At 26.7% G+C, this 18,295-nt stretch overlaps 2 protein-coding genes across 5 annotated transcripts; one reads left to right on the plus strand and one right to left on the minus strand.

Moving 5' to 3' along the window:
- Nucleotides 1–597: 597 nt before the first annotated feature.
- On the minus strand, nt 598–12,182 carry NiPp1 (nuclear inhibitor of protein phosphatase 1). Of its 2 annotated transcripts, none has more exons than XM_043044649.3 (8): nt 11,703–12,182; nt 11,561–11,617; nt 8,692–8,752; nt 8,349–8,502; nt 4,712–4,929; nt 3,708–3,846; nt 3,555–3,619; nt 598–1,852 (listed from the first exon to the last, which is right to left on the minus strand). In XM_043044649.3, the coding sequence occupies exons 2-8, from the start codon at nt 11,587–11,589 to the stop codon at nt 1,502–1,504; spliced, it is 1,017 nt and encodes a 338-aa protein (XP_042900583.1). In that variant the 5' UTR covers nt 11,590–11,617; nt 11,703–12,182; the 3' UTR covers nt 598–1,501. The 2 variants fall into 2 exon arrangements, with proteins under 2 accessions (XP_042900583.1, XP_071033834.1); XM_071177733.2 differs by having other exon boundaries at nt 11,723–11,878.
- LOC110282490 (transmembrane protein 14C) lies at nt 12,046–17,825 on the plus strand. 3 transcript variants are annotated; one of them, XM_021146011.4, is made up of 5 exons: nt 12,046–12,167; nt 12,292–12,379; nt 12,919–13,020; nt 14,189–14,276; nt 15,938–17,825. In XM_021146011.4, exons 2-5 carry the CDS (start codon nt 12,304–12,306, stop codon nt 15,984–15,986), a joined length of 315 nt encoding a protein of 104 aa, XP_021001670.1. In that variant the 5' UTR covers nt 12,046–12,167; nt 12,292–12,303; the 3' UTR covers nt 15,987–17,825. The 3 variants fall into 3 exon arrangements, with proteins under 3 accessions (XP_021001670.1, XP_021001671.1, XP_021001672.1); XM_021146012.4 differs by having other exon boundaries at nt 12,103–12,167; nt 12,278–12,379; XM_021146013.4 differs by having other exon boundaries at nt 12,107–12,215.
- The last annotated feature ends 470 nt before the right edge of the window (nt 17,826–18,295 follow it).

Genomic DNA, 18,295 nt, shown 5'->3' on the forward strand with positions numbered 1-18,295 from the left:
AAAAAATTCTCTGTATTTTCCCTGTCCATATTATGCACATTATATTAAGAGAGAACAACAATTACTGGGCTCTTGTGTGAGCTATTGTTGGGCTAACTATATTTATTAGTTTTAATTGCTGAAACTAATTTGGAAACACAGCTGAACATACTTAAATAATGCTACAGTAAATGAAATAGTTTGGTATAGCTGAAATATCATGGTTAAACATTCCATCGATTACACTTTGAGTGGTCACCATTTTTTAAAAGACAAAAATAAGAAACTAAATTCCCAGTTTGTAAAGAAAAAATCAAAATTCCCTTCATTTTAGGGAATTTTTAAATTCCCTGTATTTTCCAGGTTTTCCCTGTGGAGTGGCAACCCTGTAAAATTTTAAAAACCACTTACAGGTTAATATATATATACATTTATTATCACATTAATTTAAAAGGGAAAGAAATATGGTTTTATTTTATAGTGTCCAAAACATGAGACTTTTATTACTGCTTTATGTATCTACAAACCATTTATATATATAGGAATGAACATAAGCTATGTTCTTGGCTATAGGAAGGTGTCATCAGTTTGAAAAAATAAAAAAGGACAAGATGATTATTTTATTATGAAAAGGAATTTTTATTTGCTGTTAGAATATATTTTATAAAATGTTGTTTAAAATCTACAATGAACTCTTACACGAAATTCTTCAGATGAATTTTTTGACAATGAGGGATGCTCAAATATAACAATGATTTAGTCAGCTAAACAGTATTTATCATAGTGAAATAACTTAATCATTATTTTTTTCATGTAGTTCCTCTTTCTAGAAAATAGACTTCTGAATCCATATTAATTTTTTTCTTATATTTTAGAACATATAACAAATTAAATTACAAACACATTAAATTAGTTGACTAGCATCCATGTAGGCTAAATATTTATTATTACTTTTGAATCCGTTATAATGTTTAGAGTATGAAAGCTGTGTAAATAAGATTCAATTTGCAATTAAACGAGCATTTTAGATCCATTTAGAAGAGAGAAGTATTGTTTAAGGAAAAAGGACATTAAAAAAGGGAAAGGAAATTAAAAAAAGGCAGTATCGCTGTTTTTCAGATAATTTTCACCAGAAAAAAGCCATGGCAATGTAGAGGTGTTACCTTGCAACAAAGAGTTGCACAAGATAAGAAAATTCCAAATATAACTTTACATCGTCAATTAACTTTCCGTTAGAGAGAGAAAACAAATATTTTTTGGAGAAAACTTTTAAGTAGCAAAGATGGTTTTCTTGCCAGGCGCATTCTAAGAATTGACAAAATACTGCATTGGCAGAGGTACTACAGAAAAAAAGATAATGCATAAATTATTTCATCACAATTAATACATAAAGTTTAGAAAGCAATGTTTTACTAGAATGTCCCTCGTAAACAACAATTTCTTAGTCTTGAACTTAGAAGCAAACTCACGTAAGCCATACCCTCATTTCACAGCTATTTTAATTTATTGCAAAACAATCATTTCACACCAGTAGAGAAGGCACTGGTTTTTTCCCAGGCCAAGCTTCTTTAGCATATTTCTTCTTCTTAGGTTCTTGAGATAAGTTTGTTTCATTGGCAACGTTTGGATTGGCTACTGTCATTGCATAGTCGGGAGCCACTTCTAATGGTTCCAAGTCAATGTCAGGTGCTGGATTTGGCAAGTGCAATCCAAGTTTAACAGAAAGAGATGGTGCAAACAAAGGACTGATTGGACCGTAAAGTGAATCAGCACGATGGTGCTCTCCGGCAGTATGTAATGATTGTGCCATTCTTTTGGCTGGATGAGATATTAGACTTGTGCCAAACAAATTTGCAGATTCTTCTCTTTGTCTCTGAAAAAAAGAGAAAATAAACTAAAATTTAAATACATAATAATAAGTGCAATTTAAAAAACAAAAAGAAAAGTAGAATGTTACAGTGTTACTCTTTTATGTTACTTTGTAGTTAATTTATTGTTGTTACTTTTGCCAATACCAGCAAGCTTGCTTTAAATCAAACAAATTTCGAGCAGGCTTAGGACAAGGCAGAGGGTGCATTTCTTCCCCACCCCCCATGGCCCCATCTATGGTCAAGAATACGCTTCAGCTACACACAGGTCACATCTCATTTTACAGGGAGGACCCAATCACACTCCATCCACAGATCATAATTTTGACCCGAACCAGAGAATGATCAATCTCCAAATCAGTACAGAGGCATTGATTAGTTATGGGACTTTGTGACCCCAACATATTTAATGTGCATTAGTCACCCGGACAGGATTTTTCGGCCAGCAGGATTTTTCGGCCAGCAGGATTTCAACTTTTGTTCCCACGAACAAGAACCTAACAGTTAATTTAATTTAGTCTATTGAAGTTTTTTGCTATTTTATATCTATCATATTACCATTAACATATGATACTACCTTAGAGCAATTTATCAAATGAAAGACACATATATTTTGCATTTTGATCACTGGAAACTATAATTCTTAGAATAAAAAATGGCAATCATTTTATAATGAAAAAATGCTTGCAAAATTTTAAATTTTCTGTTGCTTTCATAGCCAAGTTGCCAAATAAAAATATTTGCGCATCAAATGTGTCAAAAATCGTAGCGGTCTCAAAAATTGTAATCAATAAATCTAACAAATATTTTTTAAAAACACATCTGTACACATTTAATCAGCACATACTTTTTTTTAACAAAAAAGTAGTTTTACTAACAAGCATGAAACAAGCAGTTTATTAATTACTTTATTGTATTGTTGATTAATTACTTTTTGTAATTAATAAATAATTATAAAATGTATTTTTTTTTACAAAACTTCTGGAGGTATTGTCTCGCCAAGCCAATTGAAATTATTATTATTTGCCAAAAATTTATTATTTGTCAGAATTTTTCGTAATTTTTGAAAAAACAACGATGGTCAAAAATTAAATTTTAACTTGATGAAAAAGATAATAGTATATTTAAAATTTTTGATATGCTCAAAAATTTTTAAAATGTTAAAGAAATCTGAAAAATATTTTTCAAAGAAAGCTAATAAACATTTTGAGCATTGGATAATTATTTTTCTTTTCTTTAAAAGATTATCTGGAAAATAAATAAACTTAAATTTCATTACTTTAGGACTTTCAATTTACTTATAAATTTCATCACATAAATCTAGAGCTTGAAACTTTATATTTTAGCTGAAAAGAATATCCTGATTTTTTTTTATTTTTAAACTTTCATTACACATATTTCATAGTGTAAAAAAAATTAACATAAAAAAAAAATTGGAAATGGAAATATTACAGACATACTTATGAACCATTCAACTTCAATCTAATTATGTTATAATAATTGTTTCTATGGACTAAAATTTTATCAAACAAAATATATTAAAAGTTTTATTTTCTTTCTTTAATTTGTATATAAATGCAATTTTTTGGAATTTCAAAATTTAACAACATAACATACCATTACTGTTATGATTTAACAACACTTCTATAAGAAAATTACCTAATAATTAATAAATAGTCTATAAAAAACCAATTAAAAAAAACTTACTTTATTAGGGATGATAGCTGACTGCACTAAGTTCCTAAAACGTCCCACAGTTGGGTCGATATCCTCTGTAATAAAAATATCAGTTAGAATAACAATACCTAATATAAATATAATTTAGGAAAAATATATATGGAAAAATTCTGTTGATATTACCTGGGTTAATAATTTCTTCTTCGTAACTAAACCTGACAGTGTTTCGGCTGCGCTTTCGATTGGGATGCTTCATTTCTTCATCTGTAATGCCTAACATGGTTATTCTTCTATTATGTGCAGTATTGAACTCTGTAAGATTCTAGAAGGAGAAAAAATATAAAATTTAAGTATTTTATATTATAGAAATGATGTATTTCATATTGATAAATAATCAAATACATGATAACATCCAATTGCAAAATAAAGTATGAATGGAGAAACATAAAGTGAAATTTTCACTTACTTAAAATCAGTAAAGAGTTAGAAGTTTAAAAAGTAGCCCCATAAAATATTTGGCTGAAAGTGAACTAGATTATAAATAAGAAGGTCTGATTAAAATATTTAGGACCTCTTTGCTTACATATTGAATGTAATAAATATTAAAAAATAAATAGTCAGTGATTTTTAATGAATGTAAAAACAAAAAAACATGTACACTAAAAATATTAGTTTAAAATGTTAAACTTTAGTTTGAATATTGCTTATTTTATCAATTTTTTGAAATATTAGCTTCTGTCCTAGAAACTTATTTGCCAGCGTAAATAGCAACTTTTCTAAAGAGAAACTTGTTTAAGTGTACAATCTAAAATGAAGCTTTTTAGGATAAATTTTTAAAAAAAAAATAAATTATTTTCTACAATATTAAAAGGAAGAATTTGTGCATGTATGTCTCTTGTATAATTCCAGAACAATTTGTGTAAGGGCTTTAAATATTGGACAGCACTTGAAAGGAGGTATTTTAGTCTTGATCATAAAAACCGTAAATTAATATTGTAGCAATGTTGTAAAATAAAAGGAAGAATTTGTGCATGTATGTCTCTTGTATAATTCCAGAACCATTTGTGTAAGGGCTTTAAATATTGGACAGCACTTGAAAGGAGGAATTTTAGTCTTGATCATAAAAACCATAAATTAATATTGTAGCAATGATGTAAAATTCAATAAATAAGAAAAAAGAAACTTACATCAAGCTCAGTTTCTGTCTCTGGTAAGCCTAAAAGACCACCTTCTAATTCTTCTGACTTTTTCTCTAAATCCTCCGATGTAGAACGACCAGCTTTCTGAGGTCTCTCCCTTAAAATGTAGATTCTTGTTGAAGCACCAAAGTGAAATTTACTATCGACAGGAAGTTGTGTCGGTTTATTAGCTTCCAGTCTAATGCTTCCAATATAAGTACCATGAGCTATAAATATATATTAATGATAAAATAAATGATAATATCACAAAACTTTTTTTTTAATAAGTAATTTTTAAAGAATGCCTAATTTAGAGAGAAATCAATGGAAAAAAAAAAGAGGTTGCATCAAGGATGAAATTCTCATCATCACTTAGTGAGAGAATTGAGGATGAGAATATATATATATATATATAAAGATATGAGCAGTATTAGAGTATAAAATTTAATAATAATATGTTGTTAGTTCAATTTTGTTTGGGATCAATAATGTGAAATTAGTTAACATTAGTTATAGTTTGGCAATTTTATAAATTTAGTAAAAAGCAAATAAGAATAGATTGAAAACTTCTTGTAAATAGTACTAAGACTATGAGAGCAAATTATCATTTTTTTTCTTAAAAAAAATACAAAAGTTACCTCATTACATAGAAGAAAATCAGTAACATAATTAAAGTAGATAATTAATAACAAAAATCACACAAGCAATGCAATTTCAAGGTAATTGCACAATTACAAAACTTAAATATGTAAGGTTCACGACGTGGCATATTTAATTAACATGGCAGTTTTATCTAAGGTTAGATGTCATCAGCAGTTCCATTTGAATTGTTATTATAATATAAGTTACCTCATATTCTACTTTATAGTTAAATTAATATACATGCTACAACAGCATAAAAATAAAAAATGATATTTTCTGTTCTTATGCCTTATAGTAAATTATAATATTGTCCATGGACATATATGAATATACAGATATTGAAATTTTGGTTATTGTTTTATCCACATTATAGGTATTAAATAGGATTAAAAATCTATATCTTTAAAAGGCATGTCTCTATGTTTTTATTCAAAAGTTGTTTATTTTAAAATATATAACTAGTAAATATATTTTTTAAATATAAGACTAACAACAAGTCTAATTTTAAAAACTTTAAGCAATTTGAACTTTTGTGATTTTTAAGCTAATTAGCCAGGGGTCTGTCCAGGCCGAATTCACTAATGTTTAGCGGTACCTTCACAAATTCAATTTTAGGTAAAACAGTAGTTTTGCAAGTTCAACTTTAGGAAAAATGGTAGTTTCACAAAATACTCTTTCTTAAAATTTTATTTTTGTATCCCTTAAGAAACGATAAATCTATATTTTTACCATGTTTTTGTGTTGACTTTTTAATATAATTTTTAATTTTTCACAAATTATGTCAAACTTTTCACAAAATAGGTACCTTTCAGAAAAAGCTAGACAGACCCCTGTTAGCATCGAAGTCACTCATCTCCTGATTTGAAGATAACTTTTTCTAATTTTCACACGAAATTAGTATAAAAAGTGACTGATTTTAAGGATAGAGCTACATTAGTTAATCTTTGAAAATTTGCTAGTTTCAATTTATATGTTCCAAAATGCATAAAGCATTAAAACTGTTCAACTTCCAAAATAAATAACATTTAAAAATATTAATATGAGAAATATACATACTTGCCAACATTGGAGAAATAAAATAACAGAGCATAATCATGTAAGTCAAAAAGAGAAATTCAAAATTGGAAATAATATAAGCATTTACATTTAGCGAAGTAAAAAATATGCATATAAATCCTAATCTAAAGAAGATTTTTTAAACAATTATTTTTAATTACTTAAACTAGTATAAACACTCAACATACTACAGCACTGGCAATAGCACTATCTGTTGATCAATAAGAAGTATTTTTGCCCTCATCGGATATTTTATTGGCAAAATATTTTTAAAAAATATTTCTTCAACAAATACGGAAAAATTCAAGAATATACAGGTTTACAGGAGATAATCGTAAACTACAGGAGTCCTTGTTAAAAGACAGGAGACTTGGCAGGTATGAATACATATAATATGAATATATAATAATATGGATATAATATTACATATGGAGATAACCATTCATTTCAGTAATTCATGTCAAATGTTTTTTCTCTTTAGCACAAAATAGTTAAAAATGAGTAAAATTAAAATGTTACAGCAAAACGTAAAAATCTTGGTAACAATGCAACAGATGATAGAAGCAATAGATTCTATACAAATATCTCAGTTGAAGAACAAAATAAAATTCATCATAAAATTGTACCCTAATTTACACAAAATTTTATTTACATACCAACTGGAAATGCAATCAGTTTATAAATTTGGTGCACCAATTTAAATCTCAGAAAAGGCAATTTTTGTCTAAACTAATGAAGGTACATATTCCAATAATTATTCTTTCTAAGACTAAATTATATGAATTTTAATTTCACAAAGTAACAAAACTTTAAACTGTAAAATGAGGTCTCCTTGAGTTTTAACCTTATTTTGCATGGGGTGTGATATTCTTAAAATGTAAATCAACAAGCAAATTTTATAAAAAAAATAAACAAAATTGCTATTTATTGACTTAATTTATTAAAGCAGATTTTTTTGTTTTGCTTAACATTTCCAAAAGATGTATCTATATTAGAGAATTTAGATTTAAATAGGAATAAAATATTCTTATTTTGCAATGCTTTTAATTATATATTTGTAAATTTTTGCATTATTCTAAATATATATATATATAATTTTTGTATTAAACTACCTCTGGGGACTTTATTTACTTAAAAGTCTAAAGAACACACATGGATGAGGAAACATTAAAGAAACATCTGTTTCACCTTATATTAGTACCTTAAACCACTTTAAATTTGTAACGTTAGGACAATCATAACACCTAAAATTACAAGCAGTTTTATAAAATAGTTCTTTGCTTTATGTTAAGTTTTCCTCCGTATTGGGTTACATGCTTATGAAGTATTAATAATTTTTTAGTCTTTGTGTTCCCTGGAATTTGTAGAATTTTGATGTCACGCAGCTACTTCTTTGAAATTAAAAAGAAATTATTTTTTATTTTATCACTGAAACTTTGTAGATTTTAGTTTCTGATCTTACTATTGAGGAGAATTTTTGAATTATTTACATGATTTGTAAATAACCACCCCAATTTAATCTTTTTTTTTATTTATTATTATTTTTTTTGGTATTTTTCATAGTTTAATGTAGTAGTATTTTAAAAAAAAAATTGTCTCTAATTTAAAAAAAAAAAGTTTTTTTTAAAATAAAACTTAGGTGATCATTATTTACCTCAGAAACAGAGTGATCGTGAATTACCCCGGGTCACCCTAATAATTTTTTAAATAAATTTCATTAGATTCGAAAAAAAAAAAAAAAGCATATACCAAAAATAAGAAAAAAATTCTTTCTCGGATAAATAAATTAATTTTGAGGATATAAGGCACTTTCGTCTCCAAATTGTAAATTAGTAGTACAGATGCCAAAGCTAGTTCTTTTAACAAGTACAGAAGGACAGCTTTGGCATGCTTATCTCTGAATAGAAAAAAAAGAAGGCAATAACACTTACTAAAGAGTCAAACTTACTACTTCCAAGATCTACTAAAAAGGTACGGTTCAGATGCTTATGGTAAACTAGAGCTGCATGTACCCTTGAACAAGAGGCATGATCAATACAAAAATCATTTAGCTCAGGATTGCGACCAAACAAATAGCACTTTTTCTCATCAATCATCAATTTCTAAAATTAAAACAAACAAATATTTCTTATTTTTATCATATTTGCACAAAGAACCAACAATAATAATTTTTCTTAAAAACAATTAAGTACACAGGTTTCAGTTAATTTTCTACAAACCTAAGAAAATGTCTTTTGAACCAGTATAAATCAAAGAACAAATACAGGCTCAAGTAATAAACAAACATTTACCTGAATCAGCTTATCAATTTTTAAAACATCAAGGTGAAGACCAACTGGTGGTTTTCCAGCCCTAAAATAAAAATATTTTCATCACATCTTAAATGCAGTCATAATTAAAGATTAAGCAGTTCTGATCTCATCTTAGATCTCTGATATTATTAATAGGTTGAGTTTAATGCTCATTCTCCTTAAAGGAATAATTAAAGTTATTCACATAATTTTTGAACACTGCTTCTCTCTTAAAAATAATTTTTGTCTTTGTTAATTAATTAATTAATAGCCAGTATGAAAAAGAAAGGAGAGGTGAATGAAAATTTAAACTTCATAATCTTTTTTTCAAGAATTACATATTTTGTCCATAAAATACCGTTTAAATAAAGAACACAACAGTATCTTTGATTTAATCTTTTCCTCAAATTTTTTGCTTAGGAAACTAATACTAAATAACAGTAGATACAAAATAATTTGAGAAGTTTGAACAGAATTCTTTAAAATAAGAAAATATAAGTATAGTAAAATTTGGCAATTTACAGGTTAACTTTCCATTACCAAAGCAATTTATAACATAATGTTTTAATAATAGAACTATATTTTTAAAATCCAATTAGTAACTAGCATGCGGATTACAAAAAGTTATGCTTAATATAAATATTATTAAATTAATAAAAGAAAATTTTGCTTCGAAAATTTAACAAAATTGTTGTTGAAATTAAATGAAAAAAAAAAGAAAATTATTATAATATATAATTTGTTGAATTTTTCACTCAATGAGATATGATTGTTACACCATTAATTGACATACCTTGATCTAAAAATATAAAGGTGTTATCAGAAAATATAAAGGCGTTACCTACGCAAATATCAAATGTTATATTGAAAAGTAACATTGTTTTTAAAGTTCAATAACAGACAACACCCATACTCTTTATTTCATGACTTATAAATAAGTTAACAGACTTTATAGTTTCCTATCTTTACACTCATAAATATTTATAAACTTAGATCAAAATATTAGATACTGACACTTTTATATTATAAGTTCCTAACAAACATGCTCAGTATTAAAGGTATCGTACAAATAAATTTCAATTTGTTTTAAGTATTTAATCAAAACTAAAAAAAATTAACTAACTATCAACAAGAAAAAAGTAAAATATTAAGACTTAACATTTTAAATTATTAACTTGGTTGCGGGTCTTTTGAATCAGAGATAAAACTTAATTTTTTTCTATACACTAATGAAAAATGCAAAATAAAAACATACTCTAAATGTACCTTCTTTTCAAGATTAGTATTAAATAAACAATTTTAAATAATCAGTTTTTCAGTGAAACCTCTCGGTAGCAACCACTCTCTGTTCCACTATAAAATGGTCGTTAATGGAGGTTGGTCGTTCTAAAGTTACCTCCACTGATTTCAAATTATTAGCGAAGGGACATGATTTTTCGCAAGCGATTTTAGATTTTAACTTCAGTGCAGAAAAGTCACTTGTGTTGTTGTGATTAAAACCAGATACAGTACAGGACCCGTTATCCGGAAATCAGAAAACCGGAAAACCAAAAAACCGGAACGAAAATCAATAAATTATCCCGCAATTTTTTTTTTCCTTATAAGATTTTAGGATTTTTCTTTCTTTTTTGAAAGATGTTTACCTTACCATCATTTTGGAAATAATCATTAGTGTATTACTTCATCGTTTTTTCTTCTTTTTAAGATTATTTCCCAATATTTTTTTTTTCAGTTGGGTTTAACAATAAAAAAAAAAAAAGGCTTTTTGTAGCAATTCAGAAAGCCGGAAAAATCAGTTATCCGGAATAGCGATGGTCCCGGATAATCGGTTCCTTACTGTATATGAATAAAATTTTGCGTCAATAAAAATGATCCCTATAGATATAATTATGTGTAAAAACAAATAAACAATTGTATTTTTTGCTTAAGTTTGCATTCATTTTTATATCATAAAAATTAGTTATCTTTAATAGATGAGAAGAGGTTTGTTGGTTTGAGATGCTTATTTTTTTTTCTAGAAAAACTTTTTTTTTTTCGAATTTAACTTTCAACTCTAAGAAATAAATCATTGTCAGCATCGTCCTTAGTGCACTCTGACAACAGCATAAAGTTGTAGGGGGATATTTCCATATCGTGATCTGTTGTGCCAACTACAATCGCCAAGATGCTAAATAGATTTTAAACTTGCAAATTTAAAAAAAAACAAAAAACATGTAGTTGTTTGCCCAGGGGTGGCTACGAGTTATACCTTTCGAGTTGGTCCCTTTCTGTGATGTTTTTTTTTAGTTTCTCACGGGCCACTGCCCGGAAGTTTTCAAGACTTGCCGATTATTCTGCCACAGAGATGATTAAATAAGAGTCACTCACAAACATTTTGAATATATATTAATCTATTTATTTGTTTTGTTACTATTTTTCTTTTCAGATTTTTTTGTGTTTCCTAAATTGACCTTTTCGTCATTTAGTGGAGAGGTTTGCCCAATTGCTAAGAGAGGTTTCGATGGTCTCTCCTAAATGTTGCCTTCAACACAAAGTTTATAGAAAAAAAATTCTGTGACCCCCAAAAGTGGTTATAAATAGAGGAGGTCGCTACTTAGAGGTGGTATTTCCTGGAGGTTTCACTATAATAGCAAATACAGAAAGAGAAAGCTATGAAATATTTGAAAAGTGAATAAATACTAGGCACCAGAACATGCTATTAATAACTAAAAATAAACTATTTAATGCTGGTTTGCACTTGAAAATAATGGATGTTCAACTCAGTTTGCAACAAAATATTAAAATCTAAACAATTATCACTTTAAAAATCTATTTTGTAAAATAGATAGGTAGTAAAGGTTAAGTTTATAATGAATAACAAATCTCTTACCAAGAGGGTATGTCGTAATGATTCGCCATACTTAAAAAGCAGAATGTGGCATATTACCTAAAATAAGTATTTAAAATTTTCATTAATTAAAGAAATAGTATTTTGTACGAGGAACTCATAGTTGGATTTAAATTAGACTTACTAAGTTCAATTTAAAGTTACTTTTGGCACATTTGCTTTATAATATGAAATTCCTAATAAAATAAAAACAGTCAAGAGTAAATCATTATTTTATTGCTATAGATATATATTTTTTTATTTTAATAAAAAAAAAAATCAATTGAATTCTAAATGCGGCCCCTGCTGTTGTTGTTGTGTTGATTTTTGAAAACTGCCACTTTTTGAGAGAAAATTTTGCCGTACGATTTTTAACTGTTTTAGGATTTTTTGATTAGATTTGAAACTTGAAAAAAATCACATATTGAATGAGAAAAATTATTTCAAATTCAATAAATTTGGTAATTATAATAAAAATATGGAATGCGAAAATATTTCTCAAAGTAAGCTGTAAGTTGGATAAAAGGAAGTTATATATTAACACAAAAACGTAATCTTATGGAAGTTACTGCGAAGTTGATAATTATTTGATAAAAATAAATCCAAGAAAGTAATTATCTGCTTTATAATATCAGTTTTGATGTGTAATTTTTTTTAAGTAAATGTCACCACTTTCTGTTTATTTTTAAATCTTTAATTCAGTTTAAGTTATATTTGTAGTATTTAATTTATAGAAAGGAAGAAAGATGGGATTAGATGTTGTAACTGTTTGTTATGCCCTAGCCGTTGCCGGAGGTGGTATATTAGGATACATCAAAGCTGGTAATCTGTGTTTTGCATAAATTATTTTTGATATAATGTCTTTATAATTAAGAGGTACTCTTTAGTCTCTGTCTAATTTACTTTTTATTACAACTGGTCTTCTGTTAACAACAGCATTAAGTTAGTTTATATGAATTTAACTTATATATATATTATACTGTATAGTTTTTTTTGCATGTGTTATAGTTAATTTTTAACACATATTTAATAATTATGTGACTATTATAATTATTTAGACTTGATATGATAGAATATTGTTAGCATTTCTTATTACTATTCTTTTTTTACTTTTTGCTCATCTGCTCAGACTTATGTTAAAAATAATAGCTTGTGTCACAATATATTTCATTAATTAATTTTCTTTCAAAGATTTTAATTAAATGTGTTGGTATTTATCAATAAAACAGTGTAATCTAAACGGAAATTAACATTTCTGTACACCCCAAAGTTTTGCTTAACTTAAATGTAACAATTATTATTATTTAATTATTATTAAATTAATTTACGATTCTTATTACACTCTCTGATTATTTACATAGGTAGCACAAGTTCTCTCCTTGCTGGATTAGGTTTTGGTAGTGTTTTAGGTTATGGTGCATATCAAACTTCCTTAGATGGAAAGAATTTTCTTGTATCAATTAGTAAGTAGTATTTAAAAACATGAATATGTATTTAATTTTATACATTTATTGTAAAATCTAATTACTTGCAAAATTTTATTGAATCAAAATTCAGCTGTTAACCTAGTTGTTCTTCTCACTTTAAAATGAAAAATACATGCAGCATGCAGCTAAGGATTTGATAAATATAAAATTCTTCAATTTAAGCCTGAAAGTATTTTTTCTTTGTTACACTTTGTCATTAATTAAGTAAGAAGATAAATGCAATTGTATTAATCATCTTTATTTCTTTAGAGCTTGATTAACAATTAACACATAATCATTTTCTTTTATTTTAACCGTTCAAGAATCTTATACAATATTGCATAGCTCAAAAAAGAAAATCAAGGTTTACATTATAATGGAATGGAAACAATGCAACTTTTGCATTCAATGTGGATTGCATTTTTTTGAGTTTTCCAATGCAGATTATTTGTAAGTTGAATAAAATATTTCAATAAATTAAAAAATTCAATAAAAAATAACTTCTGTAAAGGCATTTATGTTATAAATTAAACCTAATTTTTTAAATAAAAAGATCTTAATAACTGAAAAATGTTGTTGTAAGGATCATTCCTTTACCTTTTGAAAGTTCTAGTTCTTAAAGTTAAATTCTTTTCATTTCTTATGTAAGTTATTCAGAAAAATAAACAATGACTAAAATATTGTTAAGTGAGAGTTGAAATATGGTTTTTCAGTGATATTTCCTTAATTTCTGAATTCCTAGAATAGAGGAGGGAATAAGAATGTCAGGGATTTTTAAATTAAAGAAAATGTTGAATGATAACTTTAGAATAATTGTTTAAGATGTACTTAGTTTAGTACATCTTTTGATCTTATTTTTAGTGATGTTATTTAGCTAAGAAGTTCTTCGTAATTGATTTGAAAAAGTTAAGAATTGCATGCTCCAAAAATGTAGGTATATGTAATGTATTAGAGAAAAGTGAACAGTTTCAAAATATATAGCGATTTATTTTCATTGTAAAGCATGTTCCATTTTGCGATTCATATGTTTTAAAACTATGAATAATGTGTATTTTATGTGTTAGTTAAAATTTATTACAAAGAATGAATATGAATGTAATATTTATAAAATATTACAGAAAATTTATGTTGGACAAAATGGGTTATAACTATTGAATTATTTTAGTTGCCACATTTACTTTGGGAGTTATTATGACTTATCGATTTTACTATTCTGGTAAATTTATGCCTGCTGGTTTAATAGGTTGTATGAGGTAAGATTCTTTCAAATATTTCTTAAAACTCATTAAAACCAAATCTTTATTTATCATAAGGTTTTTATGTATGTTTTTCCAGTTAATTTTAAAATTCAGAAGATTTATAGTATCACATGCAAAGAAGGAGCTATAATCATGAATATCATTATGTTTGATATCAAAAGTTATTAACCAAGTTCAGTTTTTACATTTTTACTTAGGAAGTTATTTATATATATATATAAGAAAACAAGAAACAAACACAAAAAAAAAAAAGAATTTTAAAATAAAAAGTATAAAAATATGGAAATAATTAAAAATTTACAAAACTTGAAAAAACAAATTTTTTATATATATATATATATATATGTATATATATATATGTATATATATATATATATATATATATATATATATATATATATATATATATATATATATATATATATATATATATATATATATACAGTGACCTCTCCCTTATACACCACCTCTTTTATGCACCTTTTTCATTTATAAGACCATTTTTATAGGTCCCAGTACATTAGATAGGAAAACAATGATAAACATCCTTCGTTTATGCGCCGAAATTTTAGGCTAACATTTTAATTTTTTAATCCTTTAAATATTTTTTCTTTTTAAAAAAAAAATGTTTTAAATTAAAAATCAGCAAATAAGCAACCCTTGTTACAGATAAAAGGAAATGTATGTTGCTAGATCCTATTGAATTTGCTTCCCCCTGTGACCTTTTCATTTTTGCTGTTTCTGGAAAGACATTCTTTCTAGAATTTTGAATAGGGTGTCTTATCTGTTACACCAACAACAATGAAAGCCCATTCATCTTTTAGAAAATGACCATTCCTCTTGTCCAGAGGTTAGTTTTACTCCCATGCTGTTTTCTAGAAAAAAAGACACCTGATGAAAGAGACCGTGATCACTTACTTGCAGTCAGATGGACATCTTGAGTAAATAAAAGGAGGTGGTCTGTTTAGTGACAGTAGTAATAAAACAACTTATTGTGCAGCATATTATGACGTCAAGTAGTTTCCTTAGAAATTTATCTTGTGATGTTTCACCCCCTCCCATAAAACTTAAATTTAATAACGAATATATTAATAAAAATAACGAATTTATTAATCAAATTTTTTATTTTTAAAAATTTTAGTTTTTAATTTTTTTTTTTTTTACCTTATGTGGGATTAGTTTTTAAGTTAGACATTTTTAGTTTATTTTTCATTAAAGTTTTAAAACAGACGTTGTGAGCAGTATGGACAATATTTTTTCTGTGTTAATTCTTAAGTTCTGAGGAAATTTAGTTAGAGAGAGGTAAATTGGCAAAAATCTTTTATTTGGTATTTGTTACTTTCCAGTTTTGACATTAATGTTAATACTTAATTTAATTTTCGCTCAAATATTGCATAAATGTATTGAATATTTACCAAAAAATGAATGCATATTATTGTTTATTTTAAAAAAATTAAACAAGTAATGCTGTTCATTATTATAATATTTGTATACTCACATTATAAATTTCATTTTTGTGTTTAAATAAGTGTCTGTCTTGTTACATCAAACGTCATCTTTACAGATTTATACTAACATTCTGGTTTATCATCATTGCATTTTTTTCTCTCTATGTTAGTTATTATTCTCTTTAATATTTATTTTCTTTATTTTAGTTGTCTGATGATGATAAGAATTTTGTACAAACATACACTTTCACTGTAATCTTACTATGGTATTATTTTTTAACGAGATTAAACTATGGGGGAAAAACAAAACATTGTGGAATGGGATATTGATTTGTTGAATATTATATGATGTGTTATTATTAACTGCTGTATGAAGTGTAAAACTATATATGCTATAGTTGGCATTTATGCATTGTTTATTCTAACTATGTCAAATGTTATAAAATCGAAGCGGATACTGTTTACATTCCTGTTATCAAATTATGTGATGTTTTCCATGTATATATATTATTTTAAGTTCCATTCTAAACTAAATTATTAAAAAAAAAATTTATCAAAATATTTTACAGTAAAAGAGGACAAGTTTTTCATAACTTTTAATAATTTTTTTGATATCTATAAAGGAATCAGAGTTGCTGATTTTATTAATGACTTCTTATTTTTTTGTTAAATTATTTGATTCGTGTAGAGCTCTTATTTTGACTTATTTTTTTGTAATTTTGTTTCAAATTGTTTGGAAGCAAATAAAAATTATTTCTTTGATTATTGACTTCAAAACTATCTATTTTATATTTCTTTAACCACTAACTATTAATTTATTTAAAATAAAATTTACTGAACTGATTGAGTGATTGATGATTTTTAGCTTCATTTATAATTTCATTAACTTCATTCATCATTAACTTCAATTATAAATATGGACCTTTATTTTGCTAGTGTAAAGTACTTCAAGCATTTTAAACTATTATTAAAACTTAATGTGTACCCATTACTGGTTATTACTAGGTACTTTTTTAAAACCATTCAAAAATTAAAATTCTTTTAATTTTTTATGAATGCAAACAATTTGTACAATTTATGAATGTTGAAAAATAGGTATTATTAAATAATTTTTATTACAGAAAATTCTTGTCAAAAAATTATCTTATTCACTTAACTGTTCTGTTAATCTAAACCCTCTTTAACGCGTTGAATGCCATGGGGCTCACTGGTGACTGACACTGAGTTTGTTCATAGCGCAACGGGGGTTATTGGTGACTGGCGAAGCCAAGATTATTAGAAAAACGTAATTTGAGTAAATTTTTAATGCTTTTAATTTTTTTTATTATTATCGTTACTAAAATGGTTTGAAGAAACTAATGCAATATAGAACACACAAAAATCATTTTGACCAGACGGGCAAGCCATATTAAATTAGTGTGGCATTCAACATGTTAAGCTTTTTACTTTCCACTGTTGCCATTATAAGTACAAAACATGAATCCACCAGAGAGGACTGTCACTTGAAATTTTTCTCCACCAAAAATAAGGGGAATGTGTGACAACGGAGACTTTGATGTTTGAGATGAAGGGAGAAAAGAAAATGTAACAACATGTTTGCTCTATCTCTATTACAGCTCTATGGTTGACATCCCTGCATGTGTAGTTTCAATTATTGTGGATTTGCCTTTAAAATTTTTTCCCTTCCAATTTTTTTTCTCTTTTTCAATTCTTGGAACTTCTTGTGGCAACTTATCCTTGACTAAGCAACTTATGAAATATTAAGCTAGGCAAATGAGAAGTGTACATTTTTATTTCAAATGAATCCCCCCCCCCTTCTGATTTAGTTGTTTTATAGGTTATCCGCATAATTAAAAAAAATTGCCACCTCGTTGTCACATAATTTTTAAGGGATCTAGTGTTATGTTTGCACTAGTTGAAAAAGAAAATTTTTTCTGCTTTTATTGTTTAAAAAATTATTTAAAATTATCAGCTTCTAATGAAGTTCTAATTCGAAAATCCAGAACTTAAATGCATTTTATTGAAAATAATTAGATTGTAAATTTGATAAGATTAATATGAAAAAAATTATTAATAAAGATTTTTTAAAGTGGTATTTTTTTGTCTTTCTTGTTTTGTGATGTAATTGTATATTTCATATAAAAAAACTTTCAAAAATATTGCTAATTTAAATATTGTTTGACAAGTTCCAATGAAAAAAGTCATTATTTCAAATTAAGTTTGGAAGAGAAATAGACTTAGAGGTTGGGCAGCTCTGACAAGCAGGGCACATCGACCAGAGGTCTATTGTACCCAAACCCTAAAATCATGATTAGCATGAAAGCCCTATGGCTGAAATAAAATTCAGCAAGCACCTTACAGGAACATCTTGCAGTTCCCGGGCATTGACGATATGCTGCCCTAAATGCTCAAATCTTTGAGCAGAATAGACCTCACAATCACAGAGTATGTGTCGTGATGTCTCTTCTTCTAGATGACATCCCCGACAAAGAGAATTGGGTTCTATTCCCATAATGTTTAGGTGTCTCCTGAGGATACAGTGACCAGTAAGAAGACCTATGATCT

The sequence above is a fragment of the Parasteatoda tepidariorum genome, chromosome 2 (genome assembly GCF_982258835.1).
Source record: "Parasteatoda tepidariorum strain Cologne lab strain chromosome 2, Ptep-v5.0, whole genome shotgun sequence".
Lineage (NCBI taxonomy): Eukaryota > Metazoa > Arthropoda > Arachnida > Araneae > Theridiidae > Parasteatoda > Parasteatoda tepidariorum.